General features: G+C 56.3%; 4 protein-coding genes across 4 annotated transcripts; 2 read left to right on the forward strand and 2 right to left on the reverse strand.

Moving 5' to 3' along the window:
• Positions 1 to 1,729: 1,729 nt before the first annotated feature.
• On the reverse strand, positions 1,730 to 4,566 carry B0I36DRAFT_265888 (DNA polymerase-like protein). Its single transcript, XM_046151204.1, has 2 exons — positions 3,230 to 4,566; positions 1,730 to 3,174 (listed from the first exon to the last, which is right to left on the reverse strand). Exons 1-2 carry the CDS (start codon positions 4,119 to 4,121, stop codon positions 2,228 to 2,230), a joined length of 1,839 nt encoding a protein of 612 aa, XP_046013698.1. The 5' UTR covers positions 4,122 to 4,566; the 3' UTR covers positions 1,730 to 2,227.
• Positions 4,567 to 5,147: 581 nt separating this feature from the next.
• Positions 5,148 to 5,975, forward strand: B0I36DRAFT_208074 (uncharacterized protein; the record flags this gene model as incomplete). The annotated part of the gene is made up of 1 exon (XM_046148863.1): positions 5,148 to 5,975. A coding segment is annotated over one exon (828 nt), but the record flags the coding sequence as incomplete, so codon positions are not given.
• Positions 5,976 to 12,425: 6,450 nt separating this feature from the next.
• B0I36DRAFT_101573 (uncharacterized protein) lies at positions 12,426 to 14,651 on the forward strand. The gene is made up of 2 exons (XM_046147726.1): positions 12,426 to 12,600; positions 12,756 to 14,651. Exon 2 carries the CDS (start codon positions 12,829 to 12,831, stop codon positions 14,458 to 14,460), a length of 1,632 nt encoding a protein of 543 aa, XP_046013700.1. The 5' UTR covers positions 12,426 to 12,600; positions 12,756 to 12,828; the 3' UTR covers positions 14,461 to 14,651.
• Positions 14,652 to 16,314: 1,663 nt separating this feature from the next.
• Positions 16,315 to 18,069, reverse strand: B0I36DRAFT_348022 (uncharacterized protein; the record flags this gene model as incomplete). Its single annotated transcript, XM_046156637.1, has 1 exon — positions 16,315 to 18,069. The coding sequence occupies one exon, from the start codon at positions 18,067 to 18,069 to the stop codon at positions 16,315 to 16,317; it is 1,755 nt and encodes a 584-aa protein (XP_046013701.1).
• Between the last annotated feature and the right edge of the window lie 229 nt (positions 18,070 to 18,298).

Genomic DNA, 18,298 nt, shown 5'->3' on the forward strand with positions numbered 1-18,298 from the left:
GAGGTGCTTAGATATGCCGGTGTCGTTTACGTCCGTGCCGCGAGCGATGGACACGATGGATTAGGTGGCGGTGATGGGATAAGATGTCGGGTCGCTCCTCTGGGAAGGTGTGCGATGGTGAGGGTGCGAGCAAGTGGGAGAGGTGGTGGTGGTGGTGGTGGTCGAGACCTGGAGCTCTGCGGCGGCAGGCGATAGACGATAGAGAGGAGGTTGAACGGCGCGGGTGCAGTGCTGGGACGGACTGGGACCACCCGAGGGTCGCCTTGCTGCGGGAGCGCACGCTCGAGCCTCGAGGCAGGTGCCGCCGCCGTCGTCGCCCCTCCAAAGTCAAGTCAGTCAGTCCCCTTCGCTGCACGCAGCGCTCCTTCCCGTCGCGCGCGAGCCTGAAGCAAGCCCCCCCAATTCGGACGCCCTGTCGCCCAAACAATAACAACACCGTCCCGTCCCTGGCGGGCCTCGCATTGTCATTCGCTCACCGCACCGCACCCTGGATCCTACTCACGTTGTCGTCCGACGCCGCCCAGGTACCGCCATGACTACATCTGATTATCTCGTCAGTCCTTTGCGAGCCTCGCTGGCTTACTTGCAACATGCTTTTAACCCGGCAGTGCACAGCACTCTGGCCCTGCCAAGTAGATTTGCTAGGCGTGCCTGGAGAGCACACGACATTCATCAGTCGGTCCATTCCCACACCTTCAAGCCGACTTCTTCACAAAAGCAATGAGCATGGACACGGGACCCCCCGGCACTTGGCGAGCCTCTACTTCAAAACAATGCACGCGATGTTTCTACGTGTTGCAGCGCCGCCGATGGAGCTAACTCCGGACGGCAGGGCATCGTCGAGCTTAGCCTTGCAGAGTCGAGCTGCCCGAGGAGCACCGGGGCAGGAGGTGGCTGGGCCCGCGTAAATGGGTCCCCTAGCCCGGTTCACCCAGCAGCGCGTGCACACGCGCGTCAGGCCTGCTTGGCTCCGGGTCGACGCGCGCAGCAATGGCACCAGGGGGCGGCAGACATGGACATGGGGGTGCGGACCAGACTTGACAACAGCTTGATTCACCTCGACCTGTTCGCAAACGCACTGTCGACTCGAGCTGTGCCATTCGCAGTGTTTCAAAAAAGAGTAGAGCTTTCATACTTTGTCGAGGGTGGCTCTGCATGGACAGCGCATCCGGCCCGTGGCTGTCTGTCAAACAACCGGGCGGCCATCAGTCGGTCAGCGATTTGCTGTCCATTCAGCCCTCCCAAGGTGCAGTGCCGTCGTCTCCCGTCTCGCCAGGCCACCGCAACCGCCATGTCGAGTCTCCAGATCAAGCCTGGAGACCTGAGTTGCGTGCAGGGCGCAGTTTGCACGAGGCCCTTGCGTGCCCAGCGCGCGAGAGCTCCCTCCTGGCCAGACGTTGTTGTTTGTTATGATGCTGCCGATGCACCCGCTCCCGGAGCGAAAACGGTCGTCCTTACAGGACGCGCGCGCCGCCAGGGATCTGCGTCCTTGTCTATTCCGATAGGTTGTCGACGTTCGGCCCTGGCGTTGCACCCAATTTCCAGGGGTGACGGACAGTGGGGCTCGCGTGCTGCGTGGCCGCCAGGTCGGGCTGCCCTCGCATCGTCATTGACCACTTAAACCACGACGCGCCACGCGACGTGCCGCGACCCAACTGGCGACCCCCTCCTTCACAATGGCTGCTGCGCAGGGGGCCCCCTCAAAAACAAGTTGCTTGTTCTGGCAACACATGCCACAGGAGTGTCTCTCTTCATGATTGGGATAGCTTGCAAAATAAATATAAAGCAGGCTGGTCAACTTCGCCATTCACATTCAACCATCATCTCTGGTAAGAAAGTAGCTCCAATCAGTTGCCTTGAAGCGGGCACTTGAAGTGAAGACTGGGGATCAGATCGATATGCGGGGAGATCAGGCAGGGACCGTGCCATGGCCTGAACCAAAGCCTGCCACTCTGGGAACTGCTGCCCAAAGTTGTGCAACATGGTCTGATGCCATCCAATCGATGCCACGCGACAAATGTTCTGCAGTCGACGTGGATGGCAATGCTGCGTCTTTACCCCTGCAGCAAGCCCCCGTTGTGTAATGATGCCATGGCCGCTCCGAGACCGTCGGGTTGCAGCTGTGTCGTTGAGCTTCTGGCCGCTTCTCCGTGCCCGTGACAACCAACCCTATCGGCGCGCCGGCTAGCGTCCAGCTTGCGGCCTTCCTGCGCTTTCCGCGGCCGGCTCATCCCGTGACTCTTTCCTCGGGCGGCCGCCACTCGAGGCCCAACCCTGCAAACACCCTCTTCTCCGCCGTTAACAAGTCAGGTGCCTGGCCGTCGAGATCGCTCTCCAGGTCGACCCATCCTCCGTCTCTCCGATTCCGTATACCGCTACTGTCAAACTTCAGGCGCTTCTCCTTCTTGCAGTACCGGCGCAGGTCCCTCTCAAAGGTGGTTCCTCCCGACCAGCCAATGACGGCGCATCCCGCTGTCTTCCAGGGGCTGATGATGATGTCGACTCGGCGATGTGGATTTGGGTTCTTGGAGTGCTTGGAATGGTCAAACTCGGGGTCTTGCCAGACGACCAGAGCCTTGTCCAGCGTGTCGAAGCCAGTGCCAGGCTTTCTGTCTTCTCCTTTCCATGGCAGCGGACACTGGCCCCTCTCGCTATTTCGAGTGCTGAGCGTCAACGTGTGAGTAATGAACTTAGCATTCTCTAGACTGACGACGACCTTCTCGACAAAATGGGCCGTCGCATTCTCGTCGGGATTGCTGAGGACCACGTCAACATCTCCGCTGTCTTGGCGGCCGCGTCTGTAGCTGCCTACGATCACCATCTGGAAGCCGGCGTGGATTCGGTTGGCGTGCTCGAGTATGGTGTCCCCTATAGCTGCTGTCTCCTGCCGTGGGATGCGAACGAGGAACTCCTCGTAATACTTGATTCCAATCTGCTGGACTCGCGTGATAGTTTCCCAGCCATACTCGATGACATCATCCAGATCTCGCCATCCTTTGTTGTAGAATTCCCGCGCTGTCGTCTCGCCAACACCCCAGATGTTGTAGAAGAGCTTGAGCACCGAGAGCTTGTCGTCGTTTTCTGCATCGACGTTCTCCTGGAGAAAGCCATTTTCCTTCCATTCCTTCCATTTCGCAGCGATCTTAGCACTGCATCCAGGAAGCCGTTCGATTTCTACAGAAACCGTCAGTGTGAATAGCTCCCAGCCTATGTGAGCACGCCGACTTACCAGCAACTGCGGTGACTGGGTACGGATAAGCGCAGAGTGTAGCTATTGCTGTTGAATACGCCCGGACGCCAATCTTGTCGTTCTTCAATGTTCTGAAAGTGCGGATTGTCTTCAGGTGCTCGATAAACGCATCGTTGGGAGGGTCTGCGGGGGACGGCCGCTGGCAAGAGTAGGTCGTATGCAAGTAATCAGGGATCGGCGGCAACTGAGTCCCAATGTCATGCTCCGAGGTCGTCTCTAGCAGGAGTCGGGGGCGCTTGCTTTGGGAAGATGGCGAGGTGCGCTCGTGCTGCCGCTTGTATCCATGGGGAAAGGCAGACTTGGGGGCTTGGCCAGGTGTGTCTAGTTGTGCGCGCGCAACAATATCGCTCGGGTTGGGCAAGTTCGGCTTGTTTGGTTCCGTTCGCTGTGTCTTCTCACTGGCCTCCTTCCGGATGCCCTGATAAAGTAGATATTCGTCGACAGGCAAGACGACATGGCGCTCCAGAGACGTCGTTAACCACGCCAACTTGACGATACGAACTACAGGCTCTCCGCGGTCTGTTATGATTCTCCTGACAGAGGCTGGGGAGGTCGTCAGCTCGTCTGCATCGACTTCCGAGGCCGTGTCGGAGCTGTCACTGCTCATAGATCCGCGACGAGCACGTTGCGGGGCATCAAGCTCTATGATTCCAGGGTCAGAAGACAATGCGGCAGGGACAAGAGGGTCCGTGTTGAGCCCAAGTCGCCGCAGCTCGAACCTGGCTCGGCCTGATTGGGACAGGTTTGCCACAACAACATCGGCCTCATTGACGTCATGGGTCAAGGTTGGTATTGTGCCCTGCAGCTCGAGGAATCTGTCTGTGTCAATGAAGGTGGGCAGTAGATAGATGACGGGAAAGTCGAGAGCCATTTTTGACAAGCGAGGTCCAAAAATAGTTGTGTCCGTGCAAGCGTGCTACAGCGGCAGCCATGGTCGTCTCTTGAATCTCCCAGTGCATCGCATCGTGCCGCGCCAGGCACTTCTGAAGCCGAGAGCGAATACGATGACGCCGAAGTACTGGGCGAGCTCTGATGACGATCCGGTAGTAAAGACGATGCTGCCTGGAATGTCTCTAGGATAGGAAGTTGCAGGTAGGCGTGATCTTGCTGGAAGTCGTGACGCAGTTGGCTGTCTTGGGGGCTCCTACAGCTTGCTGAGCTTGATGCCTTTCAAGGTCGGTCATGAGCCCATTGCTTCAGGATACCAGGCTTGGGCAGCAGCAATCTATCAGAAGCTTGGAAATAAGCCGTAGAATGACGTTTGTAGGTTTATAGAAGGTGAAGTCTTTCCGGACTGAGTGGTGCGACAACAATGACCGTTGACCAGTCCGCCATCCTTCATGAGCATCACACCGTGTGACACTTTGCTGGCTTGCACCGCTGATGGGGGTGCTGCTCGCGCAAGTTGGTACCGTGCATATCCATAAGAACACTGTATGCAGGGCCATCACCCCCGGCATATCGTGATCGCAACCAGAGGCGATCCCCCAAACTGTTTGCCTGCTCACCCGCTAGTAACCGCCAGCGACTTCGTACTTTTCGGTCGGCGTTACCCCGTTCCAGGCATCGGCCAAGGGATCGCTTGTCATGCGCATCTACTTGTAATCGAGTCGCGACAACTACCAGGCAACTCCGTCTCGCCCACGATCTGCCTCCACCTCCGACCAACTCAGCGCCATCAGCTCAGGCTCGACGTCGCATCGCTGTCGGGAACATGCTGCGCGCTTGAACTGTCCGACCTGCACCGTGTGCTTTTCGCGACGCCCACCCAACGCAACCACTTGCCTCACCTGCGACGGTTTCGACATTGCATACACTAGCTGTGACGCCCTGAGCCCTCCGGCGCCCATTCTCCCTCGCCATCATGTCATCCACCGCCATGGACCTCGCGCAGACGCTCCTGCGCTCGGTTGTGCGCGCCTTCTACCGCGACAGAGAAGCCTACGACATGCGCCACATCCTCATCGTCGACGCCCTGGTGATGCACTCGGCGCTCCGAGACGACGACCTCGGCTACCTCATGTCCATGAACCTCAAGGACCTCCACAAGATCTGCGCGACTCTCAAGGAGCAGCGCTTCATCGCCCAGCACGTGCGCCCCGAGATCAAGGAGGGCCAGACGAAGCCGAGCAACCGGACATACTACTACATCGACTACCGGCAGGCGATAGACGGAATCAAGTGGAGGGCATACACCGTCGACAAGGCGGTACAAGGAAACGCGGTGCCGGCGCAGGAGAAGAAGGAGTACTTCTGCAGGCGCTGCAAGTCGGAATGGACGCAGATGGAGGTGCTGGACAACGTCACGGCTGCCGGCTTCATATGCCACAGGTGCGCGTACGTGCTCGAGTATGACCCCGAGCGGCAGGCCGGTGGTCACGAGCAGTCCACGCGGCTGAACAACCAGCTCAAGTTCATCACCGAGCTGCTGCCGCGCCTGGATGAGGTCGTCATCCCAGATAACACATTCGAGGTCGCCCACTCGCACGCGCGGCCTGTCGAGCGCGACCGCACTAATCAGGTCGCCAAGTCGACCGTCGTGGAGAGCGCCAAACCGACAGCAGTCCGGGGTATGGCTAATACAGGACCGCGCGACCTCACCATCAGCATTACGGATCAGGAGAACATCACGGAAGAGGAAGCCCAGGCAGAGCTCGAGCGCCAGAGGAAGATCAAGGAGGCAAACGCCCTCCCCGTGTGGCACGTGCAGAGCACCGTCACGGGTCAATCGCACGATCCGAACGACGCCACCTCGGCGAGCGGCGCTGGTGGCAAGCGCGACGACGACGACGACGACAAGCTGTTTGATGACAACAAGGTCAGTGAGGCCGAGCAGGCCCGCGTCGACGACGTCTTCGCCCTGCTGGCCAAGCAGCAGCAAGAAGAAGCCAGCAGGCGTGCCGCGGAGGAGGAAGAAGAGGAAGAAGATGACGATGACGACGACGACGAGGACGAAGAGTTCGAAGACGTCGCGGGCAGCGGCGCTGGCGCGAACAGCAACACAGCTCCGGGGGCCTCGCTCGGCGGCGGCGGCGCGGCCACAGCCAAGCGCGGCCCGTCATCCTTGGGCAGCGGGACGACGTCGGCAGCCGACACGCCCGCGTCCTCGGACGACAGGCCAAGCAAGAAGGTCAAGGTCGAAGAGCCGGCCGACGAGGAAGACAGCGACGAGGAGGAAGATGTCGCTTTCGAGGATGTGTAATCATAAAACAACCATCATGACAAGGCGTAATAACCAGGTCCCAGGGAAGGAGGGCCGAGAACCACGTGCCACATCTTTCAGGCACGGCATGCAAAATCCTTGGGGCGAGCGATGTCAGGGGACGACAAAACCCTTGTCCTAAAAAGACAGGATACACAAAAGCAAGCATTTATTCAGTCAAGTGCGCTAGAATAGAGAAACCCATAATGGAACATCGCAAGATACAGCAATTAAACCTGTTCAACTCATCCTGTCTGACGATTCAGGAGAAATGGATAAAAGGCGCTGCGACATTTGCGAAAGGCAAGATCACAGGCCGGGATGGCAAACAGTCGTGACGAGAAGATGTTCAATGGTGGACGCACATGTGTGCGCGACGTCAAATGCAGCATAAAATGAAAACGGTGTATCCATCTAGTCGTTCCGCCCATACTTCAATACATACACAAAAGCCACGCTTCCCTGTCCATGCTCCTCAAGTGTTCAGAAGGTCCACCATAGTGCTGCCGTATTATGAAGAAGACCGAGGTTTGCCTCGCTGCTCGTTTTCATTCACGTTCAGAGAAGCAGCTGGTGGTGCGCTTGTGCAGTATCAAACGTATTTGCGCAGCTGCGAAAACGTCAGTACAAAATAGCCATAGTTCAACATGACGAACCAGGGATAACTTACATCGAGAGTAAGAGACTTGGAACTATTCACGTCCTGGTCCCGGTATATGCCCACTAAGCTTTCCGAGTCCTGGAACAGACCCGCCTTGAGACTGATGACGATGAACTGCATGCCGGGGCCCGAGTGTTCGCGGATGTAGTTCTTGATCTTCTCGACGTTGGCGTTGTCGAGGGCGGCATCGACTTCGTCGAGCACAAAGAATGGGCTAGGCTGGTAGCTGTGGATGGCGAAGAGTAGCGCCAGGGCCGCCATGGTCTTCTCACCACCAGAGAGGTGCTCCATATCACGGAATCGCTTCAATGGCGGCATGGCGTGGTACTTGATGCCACTCAGGTAGGGCTTGTCCGTGTCCTCCTCGATATCAAGGTATGCTTGACCGCCAAGAGGATACTGCTCACTACGGGTAAGATCCTTGTAGACGTGAGAGATCTGCTCCTGGATGTGTGTGAAGGCCTTGTTGAACAACTCGTATCGTTGAGCCTTGACATCGTCGAAAGCATCTTTGGCAGCCTTGTAGGCAGCCTTGGAGTCCTCGAATTCCTTTTCCGTGGCTTTGAGACGTGCTTCAGTCACTTCCAAGCGCTCCATAGCGCGCATGTTGGGGTTGAGCTTCTCTAGCTCGGAAGTTAAGGAAGCTATGTTGTCCTGGAGTTTCGTTTCGATTTCTTCGTCACCTTCGGCCTGTGACATCGATCTGTCGTTAGCTACTTTGCCGTTGGGGTCTACGTCTGGTATCACGATGCTTACCTGCTTAAGCTCGTCGCTAAGTCCGTCGAAATCAATCTCAATGCCATGATCTTCCATGGCATCGCCGAGGGCATCAGCTTCGTCGCCTTCGTCTACATCCATGGCGTCGGGATCCTGTTGCAGCAGATTATCGTCGTTCGGTATGTCGTCCAAAGTTCCGCTTGACAGAGGAATGTTGACTTGTTCAAGTCGGCATCGTCGTAGGAGAGCGAACTTGCTGGCACTGTTTCTTTGAACTTCTGTCTCCAGGGAGCTGATGGCCTTTAACCGGCTCTCGATATCTCTGCTTCGCTTTTGGACTTCGCTTTTGGCCTCAACCACTTTCTCTGTGTGGGTGGCCAGTTCATCCTTGGCATCTTCTAACTCCTCTTGCAGGCGCTCAATCGTGGCCGTGTCCTCAGACATAGCCGCCTGAATCTCGGCTTTTTCAGCCTCGTATGATTTGATGTCAGCGTCGAGTCTCCGTGACTGCGCCTCAAGCTTCTCGACTCTGGTCTTGAGCTCGTTCTGTTTTGACACTTGCCAGCTCTTGTCGCTCTGGAGCCGAGACTTCTGAGTCTCGAACTCTGAGCGGCGCTCGGCTGCCTCTTGTTCAAGACTGCCCTGCTGGGCCTCATATGCTCTGATGTCCGAGTAGCCAAGCCGCTTGCAAAAGTCCCCAAAGATCTTATCTTCGACCTGAGCAATGGCCATTTTGAATTTCTCAACTGCTGCTCGTGTCTTTTGTAGGTTGGCTTCGCCCTCCTTCAGTTTCGGCTGCCACTCCTTAAGTTGCCGCTTCACGTGGTCGAGCTCTTTCTTCTTGCTGGCGAGGTTTTGGTCAAAAACTGAGACCTCGTTGCGAGCAAACGTCAATCGGTGCTCGAGCACTGCAAGCTCATTCTGCAATGACTCCTCCGCGCCGCCGCGACGGTCCGTCCGTGGCAGCTTCTCGATCTCGTCTCGGAACTTCTCGGCAGTCTTACGCAAGTTGTCGACGTCGTGTTCCTCGAAACGACGTTTGCCACCCTTGTTCTCCGGCCCTCGTCCACCAGTCAGCAGACCAGCCTTGTGGATCACGAAACCTTCAAGGGTAACAGCCTTGACGGGGATCTTGCGTTCGTAGCAGATATGCTTGGCGATTTCCAGAGTGTCACAGACAACAGAGCTTTCGCAGGCGTAGGACATGCCTCTCTCGATAGAGGCATCAAAGTCAATAGTATCAATGGTCAATCGTGCACCCGAGATACCCTTGATGGCCGTGTTGACAGGATTGACCTTGATGACGTCAAGTGGAATAAAAGTCATAGGAGGGAAACGCTGGTCTTTGAGATAAGAGACACACTCGTTGCCAGTCTTCTCTGTGTCCACAATCACGCTGTCGAAATTGCGTCCGAGAGCAGTGATGACAGCCTCGTCGTACTTCTTTTGCTTTGGCTTGCACAGGTCACCAACACGGCCCTTGACGCCCGGGAAGATGCGCCTCAGGGAAGAGACCATTTCTTTCATGCGCGCTTCCCGGTCGTTTTGACGCCGCCCATCGTCGGCTTCCAGCAGCTTGTTGAGGACATCTCGGTATTTTTCCTCGAGTTCCGTGCGTCTCTGGTTGGTCCTTACACGCTCAGACTGGATCTGGTTGTACTCTTTCTTTTTCGAGTCGATTTCGGCGGCAAACTGCTTGACAGCTGCTTGCGTAGCGTCTCGACGCTCCTTGATGGTGGCCAGCTCTTCCTCGAGCTTTTCCGCGGCGGCAGAGTATGCATCGACCTTGCCTTTCAGACTGTTGACTGTGACTTCGTCGGTTCTCAATTGCCGCATCAGATTCTCGAGCTTCGCCTGGTTTTCCGACGACTTGGCCATAGCTTGCGCGCGTAAGGAGTTGTATTCCTTCCGGTCAGCGTCCGTAAGTTCCTTGCCCTGCTTCTTCATGGTCTCTGTCCACTGGTCCTCGAACTGTTTCTGGGCTTTCTGCACCGTTGCAAGGTCCTTCTCGATTTTGGCAATAAGCTTCGCCTGCTCGTCGCGTTCTTTCGTGACCATGTCGATCCGCTTACGGATAGTCTCGGCCGTCGCGCTTGTCTGCTGAACCTTCTCTTCTATTGGCACAAGACTGTTCTCCTTATCCTCGAGTGCTTGTTCTTGGCGTCGAATTTGCCTCTCAACTTTGTGCACACTCTTGGCCGCATCGGCTTGGTCTTTCCTCGCTGCCTCAAGCGTCTTTTCGTACTTCTCGACATTGCGCCGGAACTCCTTGAGATTCTCTTGGTGCTCCTGGATTTTGGCGCTCGACTCGTCCATCACCTGCTGAAATTTGTACAGCTTCCAGAGAATGTGCGTGACGATTGCGGCATCCCGCTCGTCAGTCTTCGCCTGGAAGTTCTCTGCCTCACGCTTCTGCTCCTGGTATTGCCGGATCTCCGAGTTGATTCCGCGACGTCTCTGCAGCTGGAAGGTGGAGTTCTCAGCTGCCTGGTCTGCTTCGCTCTGAAGCCTCTCGTATTCTGCCTTGTATTCCAAACTGCCCGAGATCTGCTCAATCAGGCGCGTCAAATCCTGAGGTGATTGTGAGGCAATCGCCTCAACATCTCCCTGGAAGACAAGGAAGTTGCGGGCCTTGATCAAGATGTTCTCAGCTTCCAGTGCTTCGTTGTACTGGTGCGCGGTAACCACGCGATCGTTGATTCTGTACTCGCTCGAGCCGCCAGAGGTAATGGAACGCTTCCAGCGCTGTTCGTCGCCTGCGTCGTCTTCGTAGACAGCCATCACCCATGCAGTCTTGGGATCGCCGCGGCTAGCCTTGTCGTCGCCATTCAGATGTCCGTTGGCCTGGCCATTTGGCGTCGGGTCGGCTGCCGAGCCATCGTCATTGATCTTGGATGTCTTGAGAACGCGTCCGCGATATACAAGGTCCTTCAGCTGCGCAGAACGGAGATGAGATGACTTGATTCCCAGGACGAAGGAAATGGCGTCCATACTGTGGGGGGGATAGACATTGGTCAATTAGAATCACGCATCTCGGAACGGGCGGCGCAACAGCAGCTGGGACATACGAGTTTGATTTGCCGGAGCCATTGGGGCCGATGATTGAGGTGAAGTAAGAATCGCCGAAGAGAAGGGTATGGTGGCCCTTGTACGACTTGAAGTCTGTGTAGATAATGGTAAGCAACGGCCGCTGAAGCTGGCGCGGGAGCACGAGGCAGTGGTGGGATTGTGAATGCGCATACTGAAAAGCTCGAGACGAATTAGTTTGCCCATGATGACAGAATTCTAGCACGACGCCAGCTACCGGTACATCCGTGAAGGGGTGGCAGACGATGCTGGGCGCGGGAGCTCGCGATGCGACACGACTATGGGACGGCGTAGGACGATCGCCAGTGCGCGCCTCAGTACATGCCAGGGTTGGTGGCGGATGGGTATCGTGGGTAAGGAGTGACGGAGACGAGATAGACTGGGCGCAGCTTGTGCGGGAGGTCGCTGAGTGGTCGTGCGATGCCCTGATCGCAAGCAGTTACGGAAGCGCAGGCGCGTGCTCGCAAGAAAGGCGGCTTCAGCGAAACTGGCGATGGGGTATCACTTGCACAGCACAGTCGACGCGCCTTGGGCGGAGGGTCTGCTTGGTGGGGATCGGGCCGCGGGGACAATGAGAGTACTTGGAGTCCGGAGAGCGGAATGTGGGTGTGCGTGTACCTGGTGCTCGAGGGAAGCGCGACCAGGCACAAGTTGACCATGAGTGCTTGCTTACAGTGCCACAACGCGCCCGGGTCCTCAAGACGCGCTCTGGGGCAGGCAGTCTGGCTTGGTGCTCGGTGTGAGCAGTGGAGACCAAGTGGCGCCAGCTGCAGATCTGGCCAGTGAGTTAGACGCTGAGAGCACTGGACCTGGGCAGACCCCACGCCCAGTGCTGCGACACTGCAGCCTGCTCCTGCTGGTGATCCCGCCCCCAACGACCCAGGCTAGTCGACGTCACCCTGCTCCACCCCCGTCATTTCTTGATATCCAGGCAGGCATCACAAAGACCAAGTCGACGTCAAGGCCTTCAGCAGATCCTCAAAGTCTCTTGCATCCAGCAGAGTGGAAGCTCAGAGTTTCTGTGGCCAGCTCGATATATCTCAGTTGCGCACCACCACGCCAGCACAGGCCCACGTCTAACCCCCCCTCCCCAATCTGCCACAGGGCACCTGACCGCTCCACCAGACCAGCTACTTGTTCCCTCTTAGCACAACCGGGCACTTCTGTCGCAACCCGTGTCTGATATTCTCGTCTCAGAACTTCCTGGCTGAGGTCTAGGCTCGGGTCTTGTGTGCCTTCGCCGCAGGAACACATCAGCATACCGTGACCTTGAGCGTCCCACGAAGCGGTCACTCACCATCGCCACTAAGCAGCTCCGGCCTCGTCCAACCACAGCCCGCCATCCTTGCACGCGTCGCAACTTCCACGCTGCCGTTCATCCTCCCTGAACAACGCACCCGCTGCTCACTGTGCTTGACCGCGACCCCTAGTCTCTGTCAAAGACAGATCTGCCACTCTCCAGCACCCTAATTCAGTTGGCGTGCTTGCCAGCGTCGCCCCCTTCAGCACCCCCCCCCCGTCCCACCACTAGTCACGAGGACCCTGAGGCGGTCTCTGTGAGATAAACTATACCTTCTGCCGCACCTAGCCCACCACGAATCACATCACCGTGCGCAACCACGGGCACAAGACTCCTTGCGCAGGTTCCTGCCCGAGCTTGGCTTGATACCAGTCTCTGAAAAGGTATGGAGGTCTTCCGCGACAGAATGGTCCAGTTTCAGCATATATCTGGTCATGCATTCTAGGCAGTGTTTGAGGATCACTCCAACTGTCCTCGTGATCTGCCAATCTAATCTGCTTGGGTATTTGTCAAACATGGCTGACCTGCTCGTACTTAGAGGCGCAGAGGCCCTCCGCCGGCTCTCTTTCCGCAACGACATCCAACGATATCCGATACGAACACTGGCCGAGATGAGCGCACATTCGCCGGTCTTCACGGCCGGGATCCGTGACGACAAGTCTGGAGGCGATGCAGGGTCTGCAGAAGATGAGGCGCCTGCTTTGTCCCCGAGCTCCTCCCCTTCAGACGAAGCTGTTTCTACCTCGACGACCCCGCGACTCGATCCGATCACCCCAAGCAGCCCACGTCTGTCTAGGAATGGGTCGTTCTCGGGCAGCAGCTCTTATCACGAAGATTGGGACTCGTTTCCGCCTCTGGACCGTCTTACGGTGCTAGACCTTCTCGACAACTTCGCCCTTCCGCAACAGCTCGAAAGGCTCCAGAGAGGTCTCTCTGCGCAGACTGAGAAAGTTCGCAAGTCGAGAGCAGCGTTCCAAATAAAGAGCCAGGAGGCCAAAGGCCGAATGGTGGAGGAGTGGCGCCGGCGTGTGCCATCGGCAGAGGAACAACTCGAGAAGTATCGCACGCGCATGAAGAAGAGTGTCGACAAGCTGGGCAAGCGCTGGGGCGACACCAAAACCGTTACGTTGCGCGAAAAGGTCTCCTTTATTTGCGGTGTCATGAACGTCTTCATCAGCGGTTACCTCATCGGCGCGCATTCTGACTGGTTCCACGTTTGGTACACGACACAACTCATCTACTTCATGCCAATCCGCTACTACACCTATCACAGCCGCGGTTACCACTATTTCCTGGCCGATCTTTGCTACTTCGTCAACGTGCTGCTCTTTCTCAGCATTTGGGTCTTCCCGTCTTCCAAGCGGTTGTTCCTGGCTTCATACTGCCTGGCGCACGGGAACAATGCCGTAGCTATCATCATGTGGCGCAACTCGCTGGTGTTCCACGACTTCGACAAGGTCACCTCCTTGTTCATACACATCATGCCGTGTGCTACGCTGCACTGCATAACTCACCTCTACCCGCTAGCAGAGCAAGCGGCGCGATTTCCGGCTCTGTTCCAGATCAAGACAGCCTCGCCCGGCTCGTCAGCTGCATATGGCAATCTTGTTTCGATGCTTGCATGGTCCACGATACCCTATGCAGTCTGGCAGCTGAGCTACTACTACTTTATCACTGTCCGTCGGCGCGAGAAAATCGCAGCTGGGCGTCCGACTTCGTTCACGTGGCTGCGCCGGTCGTACTCGAAGACGTGGATTGGCAAACTTGTGCTTTCCCTGCCCGAGGCATTGCAGGAAGCTGCTTTCATGCTCATCCAGTACGCGTACGCGGTGCTCACCATGCTACCGTGCCCGCTATGGTTCTACAGCCGCTGGATGTCTGGTGTCTTCCTCATGGTCGTCTTTACGTGGAGTATCTACAACGGATCCACCTTCTATATTGACGTGTTTGGGAAGCGATTTCAGAAGGAGCTCGAGAGCCTCAAGGCCGAGGTGGCCCAGTGGCAGAATAACCCTGAGCACATGCTCTCTTCGCCGGTTATCACGCCACAACTCGACGCGGACGGGGCGAAGCAGATTGGTGCCATGGGTGAGGTCAAGCTGGGCGATCCCGCAGGAAGCCTCGGCGGACGTGATCCTGCCCCAATCGATGAACGCACCATCGAGGAGCATGCGTTCAACTCAGGCGTCACGGCTACCGGCATTGATGGCGGCGCCATGGATGTCGCTAGGGAGAGGAAGTAAGAGGATTTTGCACGTGGCTTGTCGTCACTATTACACGAAGTCGGTCTACCACCCTAAGCATTGGTCTCCGCAGGGTGATTGTCAAAGATACATGAGATGGCCGAGCCCGACCGACTGGCTTTTATCGCAGAATATTCTGGCGCGATTGAGGCTTGTGCTTCTGTCCTGAAATTGCGAATACCGGGATGGGTTGCGTCGTCTCGTGTTACAGTCGAGGCGGTTTCTGTTTTTTTATACGTCGTTTTTTGCTACATGTTCACGAGTTATGTCATCTTCCGCCTTTTACCGCGGTGTCAACAACCACCACAATCAGGCACGCGCATCACGACCAAACACACCCCTGGTGTGCAGAGCTACATTATGATGAAATTGATACCCCCGCATGTTTTCCGAGAGCAGAGACACCAGGAGGGAAGAAGGAGAGGAGAAGGAGGAGATCTATGCAGCCAGTCCCTATAATGAATCTATTCCACACACTCTAATTATGCTAATCATGCCACATAATAACCTCTTGCTCCCGGCACCGGTGGTGCCTATTGTGCTCCGTGGGACAATGTACAAAGGCAGTTGTTGCAGCAAGTCGTCCAAGTCTGTCTCTGCTCGCTTGAGCTCCTCAAGACAGACGTATCCTTTGCTCTTACATGCTATTATGACAACGCAGTCTCATTTCTATGGACTTGGTCTTGGAAAAAAGAGTGACAACAACAAACTCCATCGACAAAAGACAAGACAGAGGAGCTTCTGCTGTGAACTCTTGGCGGCCTGGCCTGGGAAAACGGACAAGGTACTCCTCTCTCACTCACTCTCTCTTATCCTTGTACATGAACGAGATCTTTTTCGGGATACTTTATAGAGCGCAGCAGCAGCAGCAGGACATAGCCTGTGTTGGTTTTGGTTCATAAAAAACAGGACGGAGGCGGTAGTCCATCAGGCTCCCTCTTCCCTCACCTCCCTCGCTCCCCCTTCCCCCCATGCGCCTCTTCTCCCCATCCCTAAGGAGACAAAATGCCACGAATACTCGGCCTTTTCCAAACTCCCTTTGCGTGCAAAGAACAGAGTGCGGGTGGGAAAGGTTCCGCGTTTCAACTCCTCCTTCACAGCCAGGAAGGTCAGGAACGAGGTAGGTCATACGCAAAGAACATCGGCAAAGACACCAAAACACTTCCGCGTGGTTGACCAGTCACACACATACACACACAAAGCAACGGGGTCTGTACACACTAGTTGGGTGGAAATGGTTCAAGATGTCATTCATGTCTCTGCAGAAGTGTGAATAAGGCGGCCGTGAAGAGGAGCTCTCTAGCACCTGTTCTCCTCGCTGGGAGGTAATGAAAAGACGAGGAGAAGAAAGACGAAGAGAAATGTGAAGTAGGTACACACGAGGAATGACCACCACACAAAAGACTCGTAGAAATCATTCCCGCTTCAACCGAAACAGCCCGGACAAGAAAGTAAGATGGAAAACGAAGGATATGGGAAAATCATGACATGAACAACACTTGAGAGGTTTCCTATTTGACTGACTGGACCAGTAGTGGTAAGATACCGAGGAACTTGGTTGAAAGCGTGCTCTCCAAGCAGCTCGAGATGGGGAGGAAAATAGCAAAAGACGTCAATTCGTTACTGTCTTTTCTCAGAATACTGAGATGATGAGGTCGTGATATGGTATAGATGTGTGATATGCCCTCCCAGGAAGGAAACCCGGAACGCCGTCCGTAACTCCTGTAAATGAGAATACAAAACAATGATGAATGAGACTTCGGCCACGCAGCAATCATGACGTCCGTGGACGTCACTGGCTCGCTATGCCGAAATCACCATTGCGAGCAGCCGCCAGCGATGGGGCCCATACTTCTAGTATGTGTCGACGTACTCCGACCGGAAAGTGGGAGCGTGCTGCAAGGGTGAATACTTGATTTCGTCCTCGGCGTAGGTTGGAGAGTACCGAACCTTCATGGCAGGTTGCGCTGGATAGCCGTCGTACAAACCGGCCGGCTCCATCCGGGCGGACGTGTTGGCCGTGTGGTAACTTGACTTGGAAGACTTCTGCCGCGGAATGTCTTCGTGGGAGACTTGGCGCGTAGAAGTCTTGCCAGGATCGACGGCGTAACGGAAAGTCCGCTCAGTAGGCTCGGGGGACCGATGCTTGCTTCTGCGATGGCGACGACCGCCGTCAGAGTCTTCGTCGTCGTCTGAGTAGTGGGTCCGTCGGTGCCGCGTCGGACTTCGGTCCCGAGCATACTCGGCTGTCCGGGTGTCCATGAAGGTGTGAGCTCGAGTCATTGCCGGCATACTTGGCCGGACAGTATACTCTGTATGCGACCGTCCAGGATGCACACGAGCGTGGTACTCGGGTGGCATGGTGTGCGACTTTTGGAGCGAGGGCGCGCCACGTGGGATGTAGTCAATGCCAGCAGGGTCTCGCGAAGAGCCTCGGGCGCTCTTCTTGGCCGAGGACGACTTATCTGTTCGGCGACTTCCGCTCTTGGTAGCGGATGAACGATGAACAGCTTCGTCCTCTTCGTATTGCGGTGGAGGCGGCGGTGCGTGAGGACCGGCAGGAGGAGGTGGTGGTGTGGGAGCTGCCATGGGGATTGCATGTCTCGCCTGGAAGTGCTCAGTCGCCTGTGGCTTGGCGGGGCGGTTATTCAGTGAGATTCTCGCGCCGGACCGCTCGAGGTAATCGGTAGCAATGTCCATGTTCTCCGAGTACTTCCTCTCACGCTCCGACGTCACCACGGGGATGACCTTCTCCCGCGTGCCAGACGTCTTCCTCGTGGTCCGGTAAGCGTCGTCTGAGTCGCTATCTGACGAATAGGTCGCGTACGTTGTGGTCCGCGCGGACGACTTCTGCTGTTGAGTCTTGTACTCGGCATCCTTCTTGCGAGTTTGTTCGACCTTCTTCTTCTTCTCCTTGCGCTCTTTCTCCTCTCGTTCCTTGCGCTCTTCCTTCTCCTTTCTCCTCTCCTTCTCTCTCCGCTCTGCATCCTTCTTGTCCCGCTTCTCCTTGTCTTCTTTCCGAGACTTCTCTTCGCGTTCTCGCTTGTCTTCCTTCTTGCTCTTGCGCTCGTACTTGTCCTCCCGCTCTTCTCTCGAGGTGCGCTTCTCCCAGTCTGACTTGGGGGCGCGCTCATAGCTGGCTGTTTTTCTGGGCGGGTGGTGATCGTAGATTGGGACGGTAAACTCCTCGTATGATCGGCTAGGTGGTGTGCCGGCCGCATACGTCTTGGAAGAGGGTGAGGCAAAGGTAGAGGGCCTCGGCTCTGCCGTGTAGACGCGCGCGCCATTGTAATACTCGGGTTCCCGCTCGCGCCTCGAAGAGCGAGGCTGGGCGGTTGACGAGGTCGACATCCTGCTCATTTCCTTCTGCAGCTCGTTGAGCTTGTACATGTCGTCGTACTTGTTCTTCTCGGTCTCGTTGGAAAGCAGCTCGTAAGCCTGCTGAACCTTCTGGAACTCATCTTGCTTCTGCTGCTTGAGCAGCGGGTCTTGGATCTTGTCTGGATGGCACTTGAGAACGAGCTTCCGATACGCGGTGCGGATTTCGCCAAGCTGGGCTTCTCTCGAGACTCCGAGAGCCAAGTAGGGGTCGGGCGGGAGGGTCAGCATGGTGAAAGACCGGCTCTGACGATGCTGAAATTCGGGGGGGTTAAAGGCTTGAATCTGGCCCAGGCGGATCTTCTTGCGAAGTGCGAGTTAAAAGAGGCACGGGTGCTAAATGCAATGCCGCAATCGAGGAGTCCAGCAACGGGCGGCGAGGTGTTGAAGCGAAGTCGAGTACAGATTGGCAAGAGAGACGATTTGAGATTGGTGGTTCCGATTGAGGGATGCTGGCAGC

The sequence above is a fragment of the Microdochium trichocladiopsis genome (genome assembly GCF_020744255.1).
Source record: "Microdochium trichocladiopsis strain MPI-CAGE-CH-0230 chromosome Unknown B0I36scaffold_4, whole genome shotgun sequence".
NCBI classification, from domain to species: domain Eukaryota; kingdom Fungi; phylum Ascomycota; class Sordariomycetes; order Xylariales; family Microdochiaceae; genus Microdochium; species Microdochium trichocladiopsis.

Coding starts and splice junctions, on each gene's coding strand:
- B0I36DRAFT_265888 (XM_046151204.1), bottom strand. CDS start 4,121: ATGGCTCTCGACTTTCCCGTCATCTATCTACTGCCCACCTTCATTGAC. Junction 3,175..3,229: donor CCCAGTCACCGCAGTTGCTG/GTAAGTCGGCGT, acceptor CGGTTTCTGTAG/AAATCGAACGGCTTCCTGGA.
- B0I36DRAFT_101573 (XM_046147726.1), top strand. CDS start 12,829: ATGAGCGCACATTCGCCGGTCTTCACGGCCGGGATCCGTGACGACAAG.